General features: G+C 46.5%; 2 protein-coding genes across 3 annotated transcripts in view; both read right to left on the bottom strand.

Moving 5' to 3' along the window:
* LOC140370223 (protein NLRC3-like) overlaps positions 1-17,215 on the bottom strand; it is a 300,708-nt gene that overhangs the window by 268,182 nt on the left and 15,311 nt on the right. The gene's annotated exons all lie outside the window — the stretch shown is intronic.
* On the bottom strand, positions 14,210-15,229 carry LOC140370952 (stonustoxin subunit beta-like). Its single transcript, XM_072458235.1, has 2 exons — positions 15,205-15,229; positions 14,210-14,931 (listed from the first exon to the last, which is right to left on the bottom strand). The coding sequence occupies exons 1-2, from the start codon at positions 15,227-15,229 to the stop codon at positions 14,384-14,386; spliced, it is 573 nt and encodes a 190-aa protein (XP_072314336.1). The 3' UTR covers positions 14,210-14,383.

Here is a 17,215-nt window from a genome sequence, read left to right as displayed (position 1 = left end):
CAGAGACACTGAGGACAGTGACACCGAGGACAGTGACACCGAGGACAGTGACACCGAGGACAGAGACACCGAGGACAGAGACACCGAGGACAGTGACACCGAGGACAGAGACACTGAGGACAGAGACACTGAGGACAGTGAAACAGAGGACAGAGACACTGAGGACAGAGACACTGAGGACAGAGACACAGAGGACAGAGACACTGAGGACAGAGACACAGAGGACAGAGACACAGAGGACAGAGACACTGAGGACAGTGACACTGAGGACAGAGACACTGAGGACAGAGACACAGAGGACAGAGACACAGAGACAAAGAGGACAGAGACACAGAGGACAGAGACACTGAGGACAGAGACACAGAGGACAGAGACACTGAGGACAGTGACACCGAGGACAGTGACACCGAGGACAGTGACACCGAGGACAGAGACACCGAGGACAGAGACACCGAGGACAGAGACACAGAGTACAGAGACACTGAGGACAGAGACACAGAGGACGGAGACACTGAGGACAGAGACACAGAGGACAGAGATACTAAGGACAGAAACACTGAGGACAGAGACACAGAGGACAGTGACACCGAGGACAGAGACACGGAGGACAGAGACACTTAGGACAGAGACACAGAGGACAGAGACACAGAGGACAGTGACACCGAGGACAGAGACACAGAGGACAGAGACACTGAGGACAGAAACACAGAGGACAGAGACACAGAGGACAGAAACACAGAGGACAGAAATTCAGAGGACAGAAACACAGAGGACAGAGACACAGAGGACAGTGACACCGAGGACAGAGACACAGAGGACAGAGACACTGAGGAGAGAGAAACTGAAGACAGAAACACAGAGGACAGAGACACAGAGGACAGAGACACAGAGGACAGAGATACCAAGGACAGAGACACAGAGGACAGAGACACTGAGGACAGTGACACCGAGGACAGAAACACAGAGGACAGAGACACAGAGACACAGAGGACAGAGACACAGAGGACAGAGACACAGAGGACAGAGACACCAAGGACAGAGACACAGAGGACAGAGACACTGAGGACAGTGACACTGAGGACAGAGACACAGAGACACTGAGGACAGAAACACAGAGGACAGAGACACTGAGGACAGAAACACTGAGGACAGAGACACTGAGGACAGAGACACTGAGGACAGAAACACAGAGGACAGAGATACTAAGGACAGAAACACTGAGGACAGAGACACAGAGGACAGTGACACCGAGGACAGAGACACGGAGGACAGAGACACTGAGGACAGAGACACAGAGGACAGTGACACCGAGGACAGAGACACAGAGGACAGAGACACTGAGGACAGAAACACAGAGGACAGAGACACAGAGGACAGAGACACTGAGGACAGAGACACTGAGGACAGAGACACTGAGGACAGAAACACAGAGGACAGAAATTCAGAGGACAGAAACACAGAGGACAGAGACACTGAGGAGAGAGAAACTGAAGACAGAAACACAGAGGACAGAAACACAGAGGACAGAGACACAGAGGACAGAGACACCAAGGACAGAGACACAGAGGACAGAGACACTGAGGACAGTGACACCGAGGACAGAAACACAGAGGACAGAGACACAGAGACACTGAGGACAGTGACACCGAGGACAAAAACACAGAGGACAGAGACACAGAGACACCGAGGACAGAGACACAGAGGACAGAGACACAGAGGACAGAGACACAGAGGACAGAGACATCTTAGCTTAGCTTGGCTCCATTCGGCTCCAGTGGAAAACTCAGCGGCAAAAGTGACAATAAAATCACGAAAAAAACCACCAAACAACCATAAAAACACACCCCGCACGACCCACACAGGTCAAGAAATACAGAACAACACCGAAAAATAAGCCAGAGTGGCCGATAAAAACAACAACGAGCTAGCCGAGTTAGCCGCGAGCTAGCGCAAGAACAAACAACACAACATAGCAGGGATTGTATCTTGTGACTTCTTACCCATGAGGACCCGGGGGCCCTTTCTTTTCGTCTGTGGCATTTGATAGATGTAGTAGTGGTAGAATCATAAGCTCTGGAGAAAATCTGGAGAAATGAATGAAATGTCTCCGAGGAACACGTAGCTGCTGCTGGATAAGTGGCTGAATAAGTAGCCATGTGCTCCCAGCTGATTGGTCGAAAAATAACAACATTGCATAAGGTGACGCCTCGAGCGGAGAGCTATTAAAAGACCAGAAAACTTCAAATTTTTAACAGCTCATTGTATACTTTTAAGACAACCAATAGTGTTATCTGAAGCACAGAGGGGGAGGGGTCCTTCATAACTTCAACTTGCAGATTCTGCAAAAAAACGAAAATCACAAATAAAAAAACAACCTTATTTTGTCTTTTCCTCCATTTCGTCCAGGCCGACTTGTGGCGGCTTTACGGGCGGCCGGTCACATTTGGTCTTTTACTCTTTCTCTGAGACCTCTGGGGCAGGACGGGGAGAATTACACTGTACAAAAGACCCCGCGGCCCCGGGTTCCTATGCTCTTGTAGTTTATGGAGCGACCACTAGAGGCGCACCAGCGCCCAGGGTGTTCTGCCTTTGTTCCTTTGATCCTGGGGCAAGGTATATAAGCCGGGAAATCTGTATTGCATCTTGTCTTCTTCTTCTGTGTCTCCTTCTGAGCCTAAATAAAGCTACCAACGCACCTCGTATCGTCTTTCCGATCCTCATTCCTGGCCTCAAGTAGTGCTCTGACAGGCACTCTCGGGCAGTGACTTCTACAAACCCAGAACTAGCACCTTACGGTCCGCACCGTCCTGAGTTATCTTTCCTACATTTAATGGTCCTCCGAGCCGGATGTGGAATTCTCTGTTCGTCAAGATGGAGGATAAGGATCGGAACCCCTGCAACAGCGAGGATGAGGCCACATTGTTGGAGAAGATCAAGGAGGAATCCCGCAGGCACACGGAACAGCCCGACGAGCTCTGCCGCAGGATGGCGAGCCGGGCAGCCCGAAAGTCATCTCGGCGTCATCACGCGAGAACCCCCCCTCCAGAGTTAGGTGGAATCAAGCTAGAACGGGGCTCAAGCCTGACCCCGGACATCAAGGAGCCAGATCCGTGGACGTCGCGAGGGGCAGGATGGAGCGAAGACCCTCCCGGGCAGCACCCAACCGGGTCACCCCCCGACGAACCGGGCCCCAGCCGCCCAGTCACCGATCGAGCTGCCGCCAAGAGATTGAGAGCGCTGTACCGGGCCACCGACGCTGAAGAGAGGCGGAGCGAGCCGCAAACCCCCGAGCCGACCCCCCAACCGCTGGCCGCGACGGGTTGCCAGTACCCACGGCCGAGGCGCCCGGGGCCCCCGCCCGAGCCAAGCCACCCAGACCAAGGGGGACCGGTCCGAGGCCCGAACCCAGGGGTGGGCACCGCCGCGGTGGTCGACCAGATGCGGAACCTGCTGAGGGCGCTCGATTCCGAGCTGGGGAGACAGCTGTTCAGCACGATACCAGGCCGGCGCCCCCGTCGCCGCGGACAGAGCCGACCCTGCGTTCCGAGCCACGCCAGTGCCATCGGGCCGGTCCAGAGGAACCAAAAAGGGGGTGTCAACCGGTCGTCCCGGACCTCACCCGCTGGGATGCGGGAGACTGGACCTGCCTGAAGATCGCGCTGGGTAATGTACTGCCCCCGGGAAATAGCGAGGCGTTCAAGTATCAGGTCCTGTTGGGTCATCTGCAGGTGGAGGGGGCGAGGATGACGGCTGACTCCTTCGTTCACTTGCGGACACCCTTCAGCGACACCATGGACGCCCGGGACAATGACATGGGTCAGCCCTATCAGCTGGCAGCGTGCGAGATCGACGACGTGAAGAGGGCGCCCGACGTGCGCCAGGGGGACCTCGCAGGGTTCGGGCGCTTCACCCTCAAAGTCCGGTCCGGTCCCTCGTGAGTCTCCTGAAGACCTTGGGTGACACCGGCCAGGATGAACTCCAAGCCGACTCTCATGTCGAACGCCTCCTGCGCAAGCTCACCCCGGACCAGCAGGCTGGGTTCCACCGAGGTCGGCGTGGACTTCAGGACCAAAGGCCCACCCTTGAGGAGTTGGGCGAATGGGCCTGGGCCGAGGCTAAGTACCTGGGCGCCACTAGGACGCTCACCCGGGGCACCCGGGAGGCCGGCCGAAGGGCGGATCCGGCAAGCCCCCCGCCACCATATTCTATGGGGCAGGAGAGGAGGTCCGCCCAAGTCTACGTGCGGTACCCCTGGCAAAGCTAGGCCGCAGACCTCCTGTGCCTACTGCAACGACCGTAGCCATCATCTGAGCCGATGCCCCAGCCTCGCCACGCTCAGCCAAGCCCAGCTGACCGAGTGGATAAAGACCAACAAACGGTGCTGGCGCTGCGCCCACTCACATAGGGTGGCGCAGTGCACCCTCAAGAAGTGTTGCTATCCTATAGTCCATAGTCCTATGGGCGGGGCTATGCGAAACCTCACAAACTCTGAATGAGGAAACTGGATTTGACAGACACATTAATTCGTGTACTACTAAGCTGTTTTTTCAACCCACAACGGTGGAAGGAAGAAAATATATCGATTTGGTCGAGGATATAATTATAACGCCTTTCTCAACACGAATTTTCAAGAAAAGTTAGACATTTTAAGAAGAGGTCGTCCTACGCCGACGCTGCAAAGCCTGTTGGGTGGGACTGTGTATGACCTCACTGAAGGCCCAAGCCCCAGACCCACGGCCCGCCACTGGTATGCATGTATATGTATGTATGTATATGTGCCCCGCCACGGCAATTGTCGGACCATGTCGGCCTCGGTGAAACTGAGAAAAACAGCATTTTACTTTTTTTTCCCCCAAATTTGTGATTTTCGTTTTTTTGCATTATGTGAAAGTTGAAGATATGGACCAGCCATTCGATGTATCAGATAACAGTATTTGCAGCATTAAAAGCATAAATAAAGTCGTTTAAAACGTGGTGTTTTCGGGTGCTCTCTGGACGTGCAGAGTGGGTGTGACCGCATTTCCATATGAACAGCTGCGCTATTGTAGTCAGCCAATGGGCTGAGCCGCCAGCTGCATGGCTACTTGATAAGCAGTAACACAGGGACACGCAACACACACTGTGTAAAATCAGTTGAAAAATGGATCCTTCTGCTATCGCTTCGGAGCTTAACCGCGGCTGTTACAGCTCCACGCTTTTGGATTATTTCTGCGAAAAGTCCGCTTATCCAGATGACTATCTAAGTTCTGAATCTGAAGATGAGGTCACAGATGAAGAGTGCGATTTCATCCAGCTGGAAAATATCCCTAGTCTACGGCTGACCTTAGATGAGGAGGAAGATGGGTTTTGGACAGAGGAAGGAGCGCCCGGTCACGCCGAAGAGCTGGAGCGTGAAATAACAGACGCTATAGCCACGGTTACTTTTGCAGGAGAGAACGAAGAGTTGGAAAAGATCCGTAACTTTGACTGCAAATGTTACTCAAGAAGAAAAGAAAATTCTCTGCTCTCAAGAGAATTGTGTAGCGGAAAACTCACTCCAGAACTGATGTACAAGCTACGGAGCGACTCATTAGCAGCAGAAAGAGAGTGGCAGGATATGAGGATTATCGGACATATGGAAGCAAACAGACGTTCTGTCGTCACTTCTGAGCTGACGACCTCCACGAAAAAGCCTCAGACAAAGCGCAAGTTTGCCCGGACAAGCTTTTTCATAGGAGGCACGGAAGTCTGCAGAAGTACTTTCCTGTTCCTCATGGCGTAAGTAATGATTAATATTAAATACGCCTGTTTTAGTGTGCTGTTGTGGTCGTGTTTGTGTTGCGAGTGCCTGTTTTGGTCTAAACCTGGTGAGCCATGATATCACAAGCTAGCTAGCCACGTGAAGCGTGTTATTCCCATATTACTGTCAGCCCTAATCCTTTTTTTCCCCCTTTTCAGAATTGGCAAAGACACCCTGACTGACATAATTAAACACTATGACGAAAATGGAGCAACTCCACGGTTGAGGAAGAAGCGTGCGCAGCCACAGCCACATTCACGCAGGTTCATCAGCCATGAAGTGATTCACACTGTTGTAGAGTTTATCAAAAACTTTGCAGAAGTCCATTCCATAATGCTACCTGGTCGACATCCTGGCCATAAGGACTGGCATGTGAAGTTGCTCCCAACCCATGTGACTAAGGCCTCAGTTTGGCGTCTCTACGTGAAGTCTGCTAAGGAGCTTGGTAAGTGTAAAACATTATTTTGGTGATTTTCATGTTTTAATGATTAGAGTATAATTAACATAAGCAACATCTGTTTTTTAGGTGAGCCTGCAGTTTGTAAATCAAGCTTCAGATCACTGTGGAAACAGCTTCTCCCACACATCAGAAGCTGCAGGCCACGCACAGATCTCTGTTGGCAGTGTCAGAGCAACAACGAGCAGCTGATACGAAGTGCAAATGTCCCAGATGAAAGAAAATCTGAAGTTGTCCAGAAGCAAGTGCATCATCTTGCCCTTGTGCAAAGTGAGAGGACTTTTTACAACACTTTGATTGCTGCCTGCAGACAGACAACAGAATCTAATGTGCTGTCTTTCGGACCCTCACCGCCAGCAAGCAAAGACATCAGGATGCATTACAGCTTCGACTTTGCACAGCAGGTACTACTAATAGTGCAAATGCAGAATAGCAATTATAGAGACATATACGTCTTAATCAAATGTCATATGTATTAATCTAATCTTCTTTCTCTCTCTCTGTCAACTACAGATACACTTTCCGTCCAACCCTCTGCAGCCGGGGCCAATGTATTTCCTGACTCCACGAAAATGTGGCCTTTTTGGTGTCTCCTGTGAAGGGATGCAGAAGCAGGTCAATTTCCTGATTGCCGAAGGCATGTCGTCAAGTAAGGGAAGCAATGAAGTCATAAGCTACATGCATCATTTCTTCAACAACTTCGGGGTTGGAGAAAAATATGTGGATCTTCATTGTGACAACTGCAGTGGCCAAAACAAAAACAATTTCATGTTGTGGTGCTGCCTGGCGTGTTGGACACAAGCTTCACCACACAATGGACATCCACTTCCTCATTGCTGGCCACACAAAATTCTCCCCTGATTGTGGCTTTGGACTTATCAAGCGAGCATACATGAAGACCAGGGTTGACACCGCTGAGGTTAGTTTATGTTATTTGACTACTGTAATGTGTAAACATTAGCCTGGCAAAACTTCAGTGCAGATATTTTTCTTCTGTTCTAATTTTTTTTTACATTGTCGCCCTGGTCATCAGGTACTGGAAAACATGTCTCCTGAGAGTCACCTCAATATCCCACAGCTTGTTGGAACGGCGGATGGCAAAGTGTTCATCAAGAACTTCGACTGGCAGGAGGATCTGAGTCCCTTCTTCAGACGGCTTCCAAAGATCAAGAGTTATCAGCACTTCAGGTATTTATATTGAAACAAAAAAAATGAGTTAATGAGTGTTTCATGTGAAATAATTAGCCATTTCTTAAATGTCCTGTTATTTGCTTACAGCTTTGATGCCAAGAGACCAGGTGTGGTGCTTGCGAAAAGTCACTGTGGAGCAGAACGAGTGGAATTTCAGCTACTACGCAATTCAGCTGTTCTGCCTCCGGTTGACAATCTCCATGTCCTGGTCCCACCTGGACTGAACATTGACAGGCAGACCTACCTGCATGAAAAAATCAGGCCTTTCTGTGCTGACGAGGCAAAAGACATCACATGCCCAGCGCCGAGAGTCACAGCACAGAAGACGAATGTGCAAAAGAGGCTGCGGACGTAATTGGACTCTGATGGTGTACCTATGATGTCTATTATCTCATATCTCATATACTCAAAGCCATGGACCCATTGCAGTTTGTATACCTGGCCCTGGCATCTGTTTATAAGAGTTCCTCTATTAAGAGTGTTTTTTAAGTTATCTGTCCTTTCCCAATGTGTGTTTGTGTTGCACTGAATCACCTGTGAATTCGGTTTATCGACAAATGGCAATAAACCCTATTCTGATTCTGATTCTTTGATCCAAGTACTCCTCTTGAGTCTTGAGTGACAGCTGTAGGGGGAGGTGCTCTCAGTGTGACAGGGGGGAGGGCTTATCTCAATGAGATGCAAATGAGCCCCGCCCCCTGTGACTCTGGGCTCACTCCGGTGAGAAACTTTAGAGGCCGTTTTCTCAGTGAATGGGTTTGAGAGTTGTTTACATTCAAATGACCACAACTTACTCAGATATTATCAGATCTACATGAGTGAGACATCATTGGAAAGCTTTGAATTCACACTTTCAGAATCTGTGAATAACTCAAAATGTCTCCAGGTAGACATGTAACTGGTTTAGCCACGGTCAGTCACATATGTATGTATGTATGTATGTATGTATGCATGTATATGTATGTATGCATGTATATGTATGTATGTATGCATATATATGTATGTATGCATGTATATGTATGTATGTATGCATATATATGTATGTATGCATGTATATGTATGTATGTATGCATATATATGTATGTATGCATGTATATGTATGTATGTATGCATATATATGTATGTATGCATGTATATGTATGTATGCATGTATATGTATGTATGTATGCATATATATGTATGTATGCATGTATATGTATGTTTGTATGTATATGTATGTATACTGCACATTTATGGAGATAGTAAAAAAAGAGTGGCAGGCACAGACTAAATGTGGTGAGTGAAGATGGCATGCGGATGCTGCTGAGGGTCCCACAATGGAGCAGTTCATGTCCTGCAGCGCTGCGCAGACTCATGTGCAGCGGCATGCGCAGACTCATGTGCAGCGGCATGCGCAGCGGCATGCGCAGACTCATGTGCAGCGGAATGCGCAGCGGCATGCGCAGACTCATGTGCAGCAGCATGCGCAGACTCATGTGCAGCGCTGTGCTGACTCATGTGTAGCGCTGTGCTGACTCATGTGCAGCGCTGAACAGACTCACAGACTCTACAAACAGTATTATCTTCATCCTGACTAATCCAAATACAAATACAGAGTTCAGTACTTTTCCAGTATCACTGGACTCTACAGAATATAATGTACCTTAAGTATTTTGTCTTTGTTTACTGCCTGTGTGCTCTTTTATTCGTATTTTATTGGCCATGTAAGTGTCCAAAATAACGCGTATGATGATGATGATGATAATGATGATGATGATGATGATGATGATGATGATGATGAAAAACAGAAGGAAACAGTATCATTGTCTCAGAGCTCCATCTGCTGGCATCAGAGTGAATTGCACAGAGGAGATAAACAGTAAACATGTGGTCCAAAGGTCATTTGAGGCATAAATGCCCAGAACGAGTGTGTGAAGATGGTTTCTGCTCTTCAAACTGCTCTTTTACCACAAAGCTGGATAAAAAAGAACAACATTATTAAGGCTCAGAGACTTACTAAAAAGATTGGATGAAGCTAAATCCAACTCCAGGTATGTTTTTGATTAGGGAACAATGTGATATCAGGGTTAAAGTGGGAAAGAGTCAACTCAACTCTATTCTTAATATAATAAATATTTCACTAGAAAGTGGTTATGTTCCAATAGGTGTCAGAGGCCCCGCCCTCAGCTGGTTTAAATCCTATTCATCGCATCGGTACCAGTGTGTTAAAGTAAACCAGAGCTCCTCACCTTGTTCTAAAGTAACTTACAGTGTGCCACAGGGGTCAGTACTCGGTCCAGTTCTGTTTCCTCTTTATATGCTGCCGTTAGGTCACATGATCACAAAGCATGGCATTAACTTCCACTGCTCTGCAGATGACACACACTGGACAATGTCAGTGTAGCTCCAGTTCTTCTGTAAGAAACCTCAGAGTCTTATTTGAGTTCTCTTTTAAAGCTCATATAAATCAAGCCTGTAAAACAGACTATTTCCATCTGCGCCGTATAGATAAAATCAGACAAATCTTGCCTAAAATCGATGCTGACTTATCCATGCATTTGTAACGTCTGGATTAGACTGTAACTCCTGCTCACAGCGTGTCCTAAAAGCTCCATAAAAAGCTTTCAACTGGTTCAAAATGCCGGTGCTGGAGTCTCTTCACTGGCTCCTGTCGAGTTTAGAATCACATTTAAACTCCTCCTCCTGACTTACAAAGCCATACATGACATGGCCCCTCCCACCTCAAAGATGCTATACAACCATATTATCCTGTAGGGGACCCATATGTCCCAAAAGGACCTTTGAAAGACAGGACCTTTTCACAGTTCAAGACACTTGCAGAAAGCAAAGCATAATGTTGGACCAGCACACTGCCTTCACCAGAGCCATTTACCCCTCAGATCAACATCTCTGACAGAGAACAGGATGGAAAGTTTCTCAGGATTAAGTCCTTAATGACTATATTTCACATTTAGACATACTTAATGCTGACTGTGTGATGGAATAGGTAAATCATGTTTTAGTTTAGTTGCCATAAGAACTGTGTTTGAAATGTGTTCATGTCATACTTAATGTACTTCCTCATTACCTGCTCATGATGTGAGGTCATTGACAATGTTGCAATATTTTGTTATAGTTACATGTCGTTTTTGCTGGTTTAAGTTAAATTTGTCCAAACTGAGAATAAGTTTGACTAAGAGTTAAAAGCCCACTCCCACTCTAGGCCACACCTCCGAGGTCAGATAAAAGACCAGACGAGACCGTGCTTCTCTCTTCCCTTCGGCTCTTGATCTGAACATCTGCCATGACACACGGGGTCATGGACCCCGGGGGCCCCTCTCCCTTTGTCTCCAAACTCTACTTTCAGCAATGGCTGAAGCTACATCATCATCAAAGAATGCACAAAGTCAACGGACCTTGGATTCTTTGAACTCTTCGAACGCTAAACCTGCACAAGGATCATCACCACGGACAGCTCCAAGGACCCAAAGAGCTCTGAGGACCCAAAGAGCTCTGAAGAGGCCTTGATCCACATCTGAGCCTTCCTTGGACACGTGAGACCTGAGAGTGGCTGAAACTGGCAGAGTGGCATTAAAGTCAGGTTCCCTTGGGTTATTCTACTAGAATTAGTCAAAAGTCAATTCTTAATACCAGCGTTTCTTCTAACTAAGTCGAGCCCAGGCCCAGCCTGTGTAACCAAATGTGTCATTAATTGCTTTTATATCTTTGTTTATTAAACCACACAAAATCTTTTTATTGAGCCTTTGTATTGATCTTTATAGAATTATAATTGTCAGTCGATGAATCGTGTTCTCCCTTTCAGAGAATGAGACTGAGGAGGTATTAATGTTTTGCTGAACAAGCTTCAGATGGAGCCCCTTTTAAATCCTAAAATGCTACACGTGTGTCCACAATGTAATGGCTCGTCCCAAAGAATATACATTACATCTTTGTACAAATGTGTGAGGAGGAAATGAGTAAGAACCCTACAATCCAAACAGAGCTCTTCGCTCTCAAAATGCTGGCCTTCTGGTGGTCCCAAGAGTCTCTAAAAGCACAGTAGGAGGTAGAGGCTTCTGGTGGTCCCAAGAGTCTCTAAAAGCACTGTAGGAGGTAGAGCCTTCTGGTGGTCCCAAGAGTCTCTAAAAGCACAGTAGGAGGTAGAGCCTTCTGGTGGTCCCAAGAGTCTCTAAAAGCACTGTAGGAGGTAGAGCCCTCTGGTGGTCTCAAGAGTCTCTAAAAGCACAGTAGGAGGTAGAGCCTTCTGGTGGTCCCAAGAGTCTCTAAAAGCACAGTAGGAGGTAGAGCCTTCTGGTGGTCCCAAGAGTCTCTAAAAGCACAGTAGGAGGTAGAGCCTTCTGGTGGTCCCAAGAGTCTCTAAAAGCACAGTGGGAGGTAGAGCCTTCTGGTGGTCCCAAGAGTCTCTAAAAGCACAGTAGGAGGTAGAGCTCCTGTGTTATGGAATCAGCTCCTGTCCATGTTAAAGAGGGCGACACAGTCTCTTCATTTAAGTCCAGGCTTAAAACGTTCCTCTTTGAAATGACTTATGGTCAGGCCAGTTAGGAACAGAAATATAAAGCTACAGTTTCAGCTCCGCTGCCCTAGGAGCAACTCTGGGGGAAGTATGGCAGCTTGAGCACTATCCTCTGATAAAGACTACTTATTTTATCAATAATATTTCATATTTAATTTCACTTGGAATCCGCTCATTGCCTTTCCTTCTTCTTCTACCACTTCGACAGCGGGAGTGGGACAGGCACATCGATGACCTGTGGACCCAGATGCTCCTCCCTGAGAAACGGTCTCTGCCTTGCGTGCCTCGTGGTGAGTAGTAGCAGGTGCACTTCATTCATTGTTATAGATCTGTGGGAACAGCGTGTGGTTACGCTCTGGTGCCGCTGTGCATTTCATTTTGTGTGTATATTCTTAACTCTTACTATTCTTTGGTAAGTCATTGGTGGATTGGTGCGCACGCAAGCAATTATACATGGCATGTCATTTTATGCCTTGCATTTAAATTATTTAGGTCAAATTGTTAACTCAACTTTGTACCTTTATCTACTTTATAAAATGCATTGCTCCTGAGGAGCTTGAGTTATATATTATTAGATTAAAATACATTTTCATGAACGGAACTAATTCATAAATTTAAATCAAAAACATTCCTTTTTGTGTCTTTTGTTCATCTCAGTCGACCTGCCCTGTGTGGACGGTCCCTCATCTGCCTGAAGAGTGGCTCCAGTTCGCCTCAGTCGGTCCCTCTTCTGCCTGAAGAGTGGGTCCAGCTCGACTCAGACGGTCCCTCATCTGCCTGAAGAGTGGGTCCAGCTCGACTCAGACGGTCCCTCATCTGCCTGAAGAGTGGGTCCAGTTCGCCTCAGTCGGTCCCTCATCTGCCTGAAGAGTGGGTCCAGCTCCAGTCTCCTTGTGTCCGTCTGTCCGTCTGTGAGAGTCGGATCTCTCCTTCACTGGAACTCCTCCAGGTTTCTACGCTTTTTTCCCAAAGAGGTTTTTTTTGTAGTTTTTCCTGGCCGAGAAGGAGAGTCTAAGGACAGAGGACCCTGGGACATCGTCCCTCGCCACCACAGACATTGTCTGACTTCATCGCCACCACAGACATTGTTGATTCATTTCTCCCTGTGGCCCTCAGAGGCAACTGTTGTTGTGATTTTGGGCCTTACAAAAATAAATTGATTTGATTTGATTTGATTTGACCTGTGCGACCTTAAGTGGGGTTCATTCTATCCAGGTTCCCTGGATCTAACTCGGGGTGCTAGTGTTTAATCTGGTGACCTTGGGGGTCCAGTGGGTAAAGTGCACTTTTCCTATTTTCTTAATTCCTACGGCCACCACACCAGACATTTCCAGACCCAATGTGATGCATTTCCTTAATAATACTAAAGTCAGCGTTCATTCATAAGTACTCTGACTTGACAGAGTTCTAAATGTATTTAGCAGTAGTGACACACAGATTTACACAGATTATCAGGTTGTTCCAGGGCTCTTTTCTTTACTTTTTTACATTGTTTTGGCTGATGTGTCTTTATGGATGTTTAGCACCTGCAGTAAACATGCACATTTCCATGGTAACGCTTCAAGATTTAAACTACACAGATTTTAATTGAAACATAATGAGATAATATATCTAAAGGAAGACCAGACTCCACTGATTCATTTTCTGCAGTTTTAAAATGTAAAAAAACCTTGGAGCAGGTTCTCAGAAAAAGAGACTTTTTCCTCTTCACTTTATGCTGAGTTCCGTTTGTCCTCAGAGGTCAGAACTCGGACCTTGGAGAGAAGTTTTCTCAGAGTTTCTGTTCCAGTGTCAAGTCGGAAAAACAGTGAGCAGTGGATTACAGTTTATGAAGTGAAACAAACCACTGAAACAGGAAAGTGCTCAAATCAGATTAAATGTGGGTTCAATTTAGTTCATTTATGAACCCGGACAGTGTTATTACTTTTACAGTTTATAAAGCATTGTCTGGGTGGGAAATTTAGCATTTGTTGACATTTGCAACATTAGCATTAGCATTAGCACAGAGCATTTAAACGTGCAGAGGCTCAACAGAAGGAGTAGCTTCACAGACACCAGGGGGCAGTAGGGAGAAACTAAAAGTAAAATAGTACTATCAATATTTGACCTGTCGGATGTTAAACCTAATCCAAAAGCAAGAGCAGACATGTTGGATCAGACCCGGTTTAGGCCCGGTTCTAATCTCGGGGAGACATGACCATTTTAGGATTCAATTGTTGTTCATCACATTTTCTGAAAACAATTTTAAAGTAAAAAAAAATAAAATCTCTTTACTCACTACATATTGTGGTTTATTATTCTGTAAAGATCATATTGTATTAAAACAGTGATTTGTTCAAAACAGACACTTGTGTGAGGCCGATGTCTGAAGTTTGTTTTCTTCTGTCAAATAAACTCTAAAATAAATGTCTTTTGTTTGTACAGATGTTTTATTTCACACACATTAGAGCGAGTCTGTCGGAGCGCACAGAGACACTGAGGAGCCATAAGTGCAGAGACTAAACCCAGGGACCAGAGAGTGAGTGAATGTGGTGTTGAAGGTGTGGAGGAGGATCAGTCGCTCAGAGGAGACTGTGTAGAAGGACAGAGAGCCAGCAGGACAGTCCACAAACACTGCTACTGTCCCACAAGAGGAGGACAAGGACTGATGGAGGGAGATGTGTTTGTTATTATGACGAACAGAGAAACTGCCTCCAGAACAGTCCAGACTCCAGGACTGATCATTGCCTCCAAACAAACTGTCATCACTGTCTCCTTTCCTTCTGATTCCTCTGTAAGACACTGATATATAAACCCATCCACTCCACTGGACCTCCCAGTAACAGCGACCAGTCAGACCAGTGTCACACAGAAGCTGAGGCCAGTCATCAAATCTGTCCTGATGATGTGGATACAGCTGCTCCTCTGTCACACGTGTCACCTTCTTGTTGTTGTCAGACAGTTTGAGTTCTCTGTGAGCTGTGTTTGGATCCAGAGTGAGATCACAGAAATCTGATGGAGAGAAGACACAACACAGCAGCAGTTAGTCCCCTGTGCGTCTCAACATGTGGAGACACACTTTATTAGGATCTCATGATACAACTATTTGACTCTATTTATTCTTTATTCTTCAAATGTAAAGGATTTAATTGATTTATGACTCTCATTTCTATATTTATTTGTTGCACCAATCCAGTGTGTTTCATGTTGAGTGTAAGAGTTGAATTGTCAGTAGTTTGTTGGTGCAGTGGACAAAGTCAAGCTCAGTGTGACGTCACTACACACATTGCTTCACTCCTCTGTGCTTCATGACACACACTTTCTCCTTTCAAATGTCTCTATATGAATCCACAGTCACTTGTGCTTGTGTGTAGACAGTCCTGTGCTGAGTCAAACAGCTGTGTCTGTGTCAGTGTCTTAAAGATGGGCTGCAATGTTATTTGAAATTGTGCTGTTAAGTCCTCGTTGGCCGTTAGTGTCCAAGTCTTAATATATGTGACTCGCCACGGGAATTGTCGGACCATGTCGGCCTCGGTGAAACTGAGAAAAACAGCATTTAACTTTTTTTTCCCCAAATTTGTGATTTTCATTTTTTTGCAGAATGTGCTAGTTGAAGTTATGAATAAGCCCCTGTGTGCTTCAGATAACACTATTGGTTGTCTTAAACGTATACATTAAGCTGTTAAAAATGTGGAGTTTTCGGGTCTTTTTCCTGCTCTCCTGGGGGGCGTCACCTTTTTCTAGCCAACGTGTTGTTTACATTTTCCACCAATCAGCTGTGATCCGCATGGCTACAGCTGCGTGCTCCGTGTTTTCCTCTCATTACTCCAGACCGTCTGCAGAGCACAGTCTTCAGAGCTTACATTTCCTGGACTACATTGCAACGGAACTGTTTACTCAGGTACACTTTTACTTTACTACTAAATTATTGCTTTAACGCTGTGTTTTAAGGTGGTCTCGTGATCACTTTAGAATCTTGCTTGTCTGCTCCGGTGGAGCTAATGCTAAGCTAAAATGTTGCTTCAGTGCACTCTGCAATACGGGCTTAATGTGACTACTTGCTGTTATCACCATGTTATCGGGTTATTTTTCGGCGTGGGTTGGCCCGCGGGTTGTGTGGGTCGTGCTTTGTGTCTGTTTTATGGTGCTAAACCGGCTGTTAGGCCCGGAGCTAAACGCAGCTATTCGGAGCTAAGTTGTAAGCTAAACTTTGCTATGTTATCGGGTTATTTTTCGGCGAGGGAAGAGAAAAAAACTACAACTCCCGATACCACTTCTGGTCACGTGGCTTACGTACGTTGCAAGTCACGCACGCACTGCGTCACTCGAACCAATCACGCGCTTGCCTGGCCATTATCAGCTTCCTGTGTGTCTCTCTGTGCACGGTGTTGGAAGAGACAACAGGACGGCTGAACCAGGTAAGCTTTGCGACTAAAACACCCGCTTTTAATCACTTTAATGTTCGCCGGTTTTAAACTCAAGTGTATGTTTATGTTTTGGTGTGCTGTTCTGCAAGTGCTTTGCTTTTACGAGCAGTGTTATCTCAAGTGAGCTAGCTAGCATCGCTAGCCGAGGGCAGATGTCCCAATATCTCCGCGTTTTGCATCTTAAATACACCGTTAACGTCACAATGTGAACTGTTATCTGTGAAGCGTGTTATTCCCATATTACTGTTAACCCTAATCCTTTTATCCCCCTTTTCAGAATTGGCAAAGACACCCTGACTGACATGACCTGTCTCTACGTGAAGTCTGCTAAGGAGCGTGGTAAGTGTAAAACATTATTTTGGTGATTTTCGTGTTTTAATGATTAGAGTATAATTAACCATAAGCAACATCTGTTTTTCAGGTGAGCCTGCAGTTTGTACATCAAGCTTCAGATCACTGTGGAAACAGCTTCTCCAACACATCAGAAGCTGCAGGCCACGCACAGATCATCAGATTATCAAGCGAGCATACATGAAGACCAGGGTTGACACTTTGGAAGACATCGCTGAGGTTAGTTTATATTATTTGACTACTGTAATGTGTAAACATTAGCCTGGCAAAACTTCAGGGCTGCTCTCTGCTTAAGATATGTTTCTTCTGTTCTCATTTTTTTACAGTGTCGCCCTTGTCATCAGGTAGTGGAAAACAGCTCTCCTGAGTCTCACCTCAATATCCCACAGCTTGTTGGAACGGCGGATGGCAAAGTGTTTGTCAAGAACTTGGACTGGCAGAAGCATCTGAGTCCCTTCTTCAGACGGCTTCCAAAGATCAAGAGTTATCAGCACTTCAGGTATTTATATTGAAACTCT

Source organism: Eucyclogobius newberryi, unplaced genomic scaffold (genome assembly GCF_026437365.1).
Source record: "Eucyclogobius newberryi isolate DKJ021-1_F unplaced genomic scaffold, fEucNew1.0.hap1 SCAF_21, whole genome shotgun sequence".
In the NCBI taxonomy this organism is placed as follows: Eukaryota; Metazoa; Chordata; class Actinopteri; order Gobiiformes; family Gobiidae; genus Eucyclogobius; species Eucyclogobius newberryi.
Note: the sequence above shows the minus strand (reverse complement) of the source record. Positions and strands in the feature narration are given on the sequence as shown.

Excerpts from the sequence above, each read along its gene's own strand:
- LOC140370952 (XM_072458235.1), bottom strand. The coding sequence starts at position 15,229 with ATGAAGCACAGAGGAGTGAAGCAAT. Across the intron at positions 14,932-15,204 it reads GCACAGAGGAGTGAAGCAAT|ATTTCTGTGATCTCACTCTG; the intron begins GTGTGTAGTGAC and ends TCTCTCCATCAG.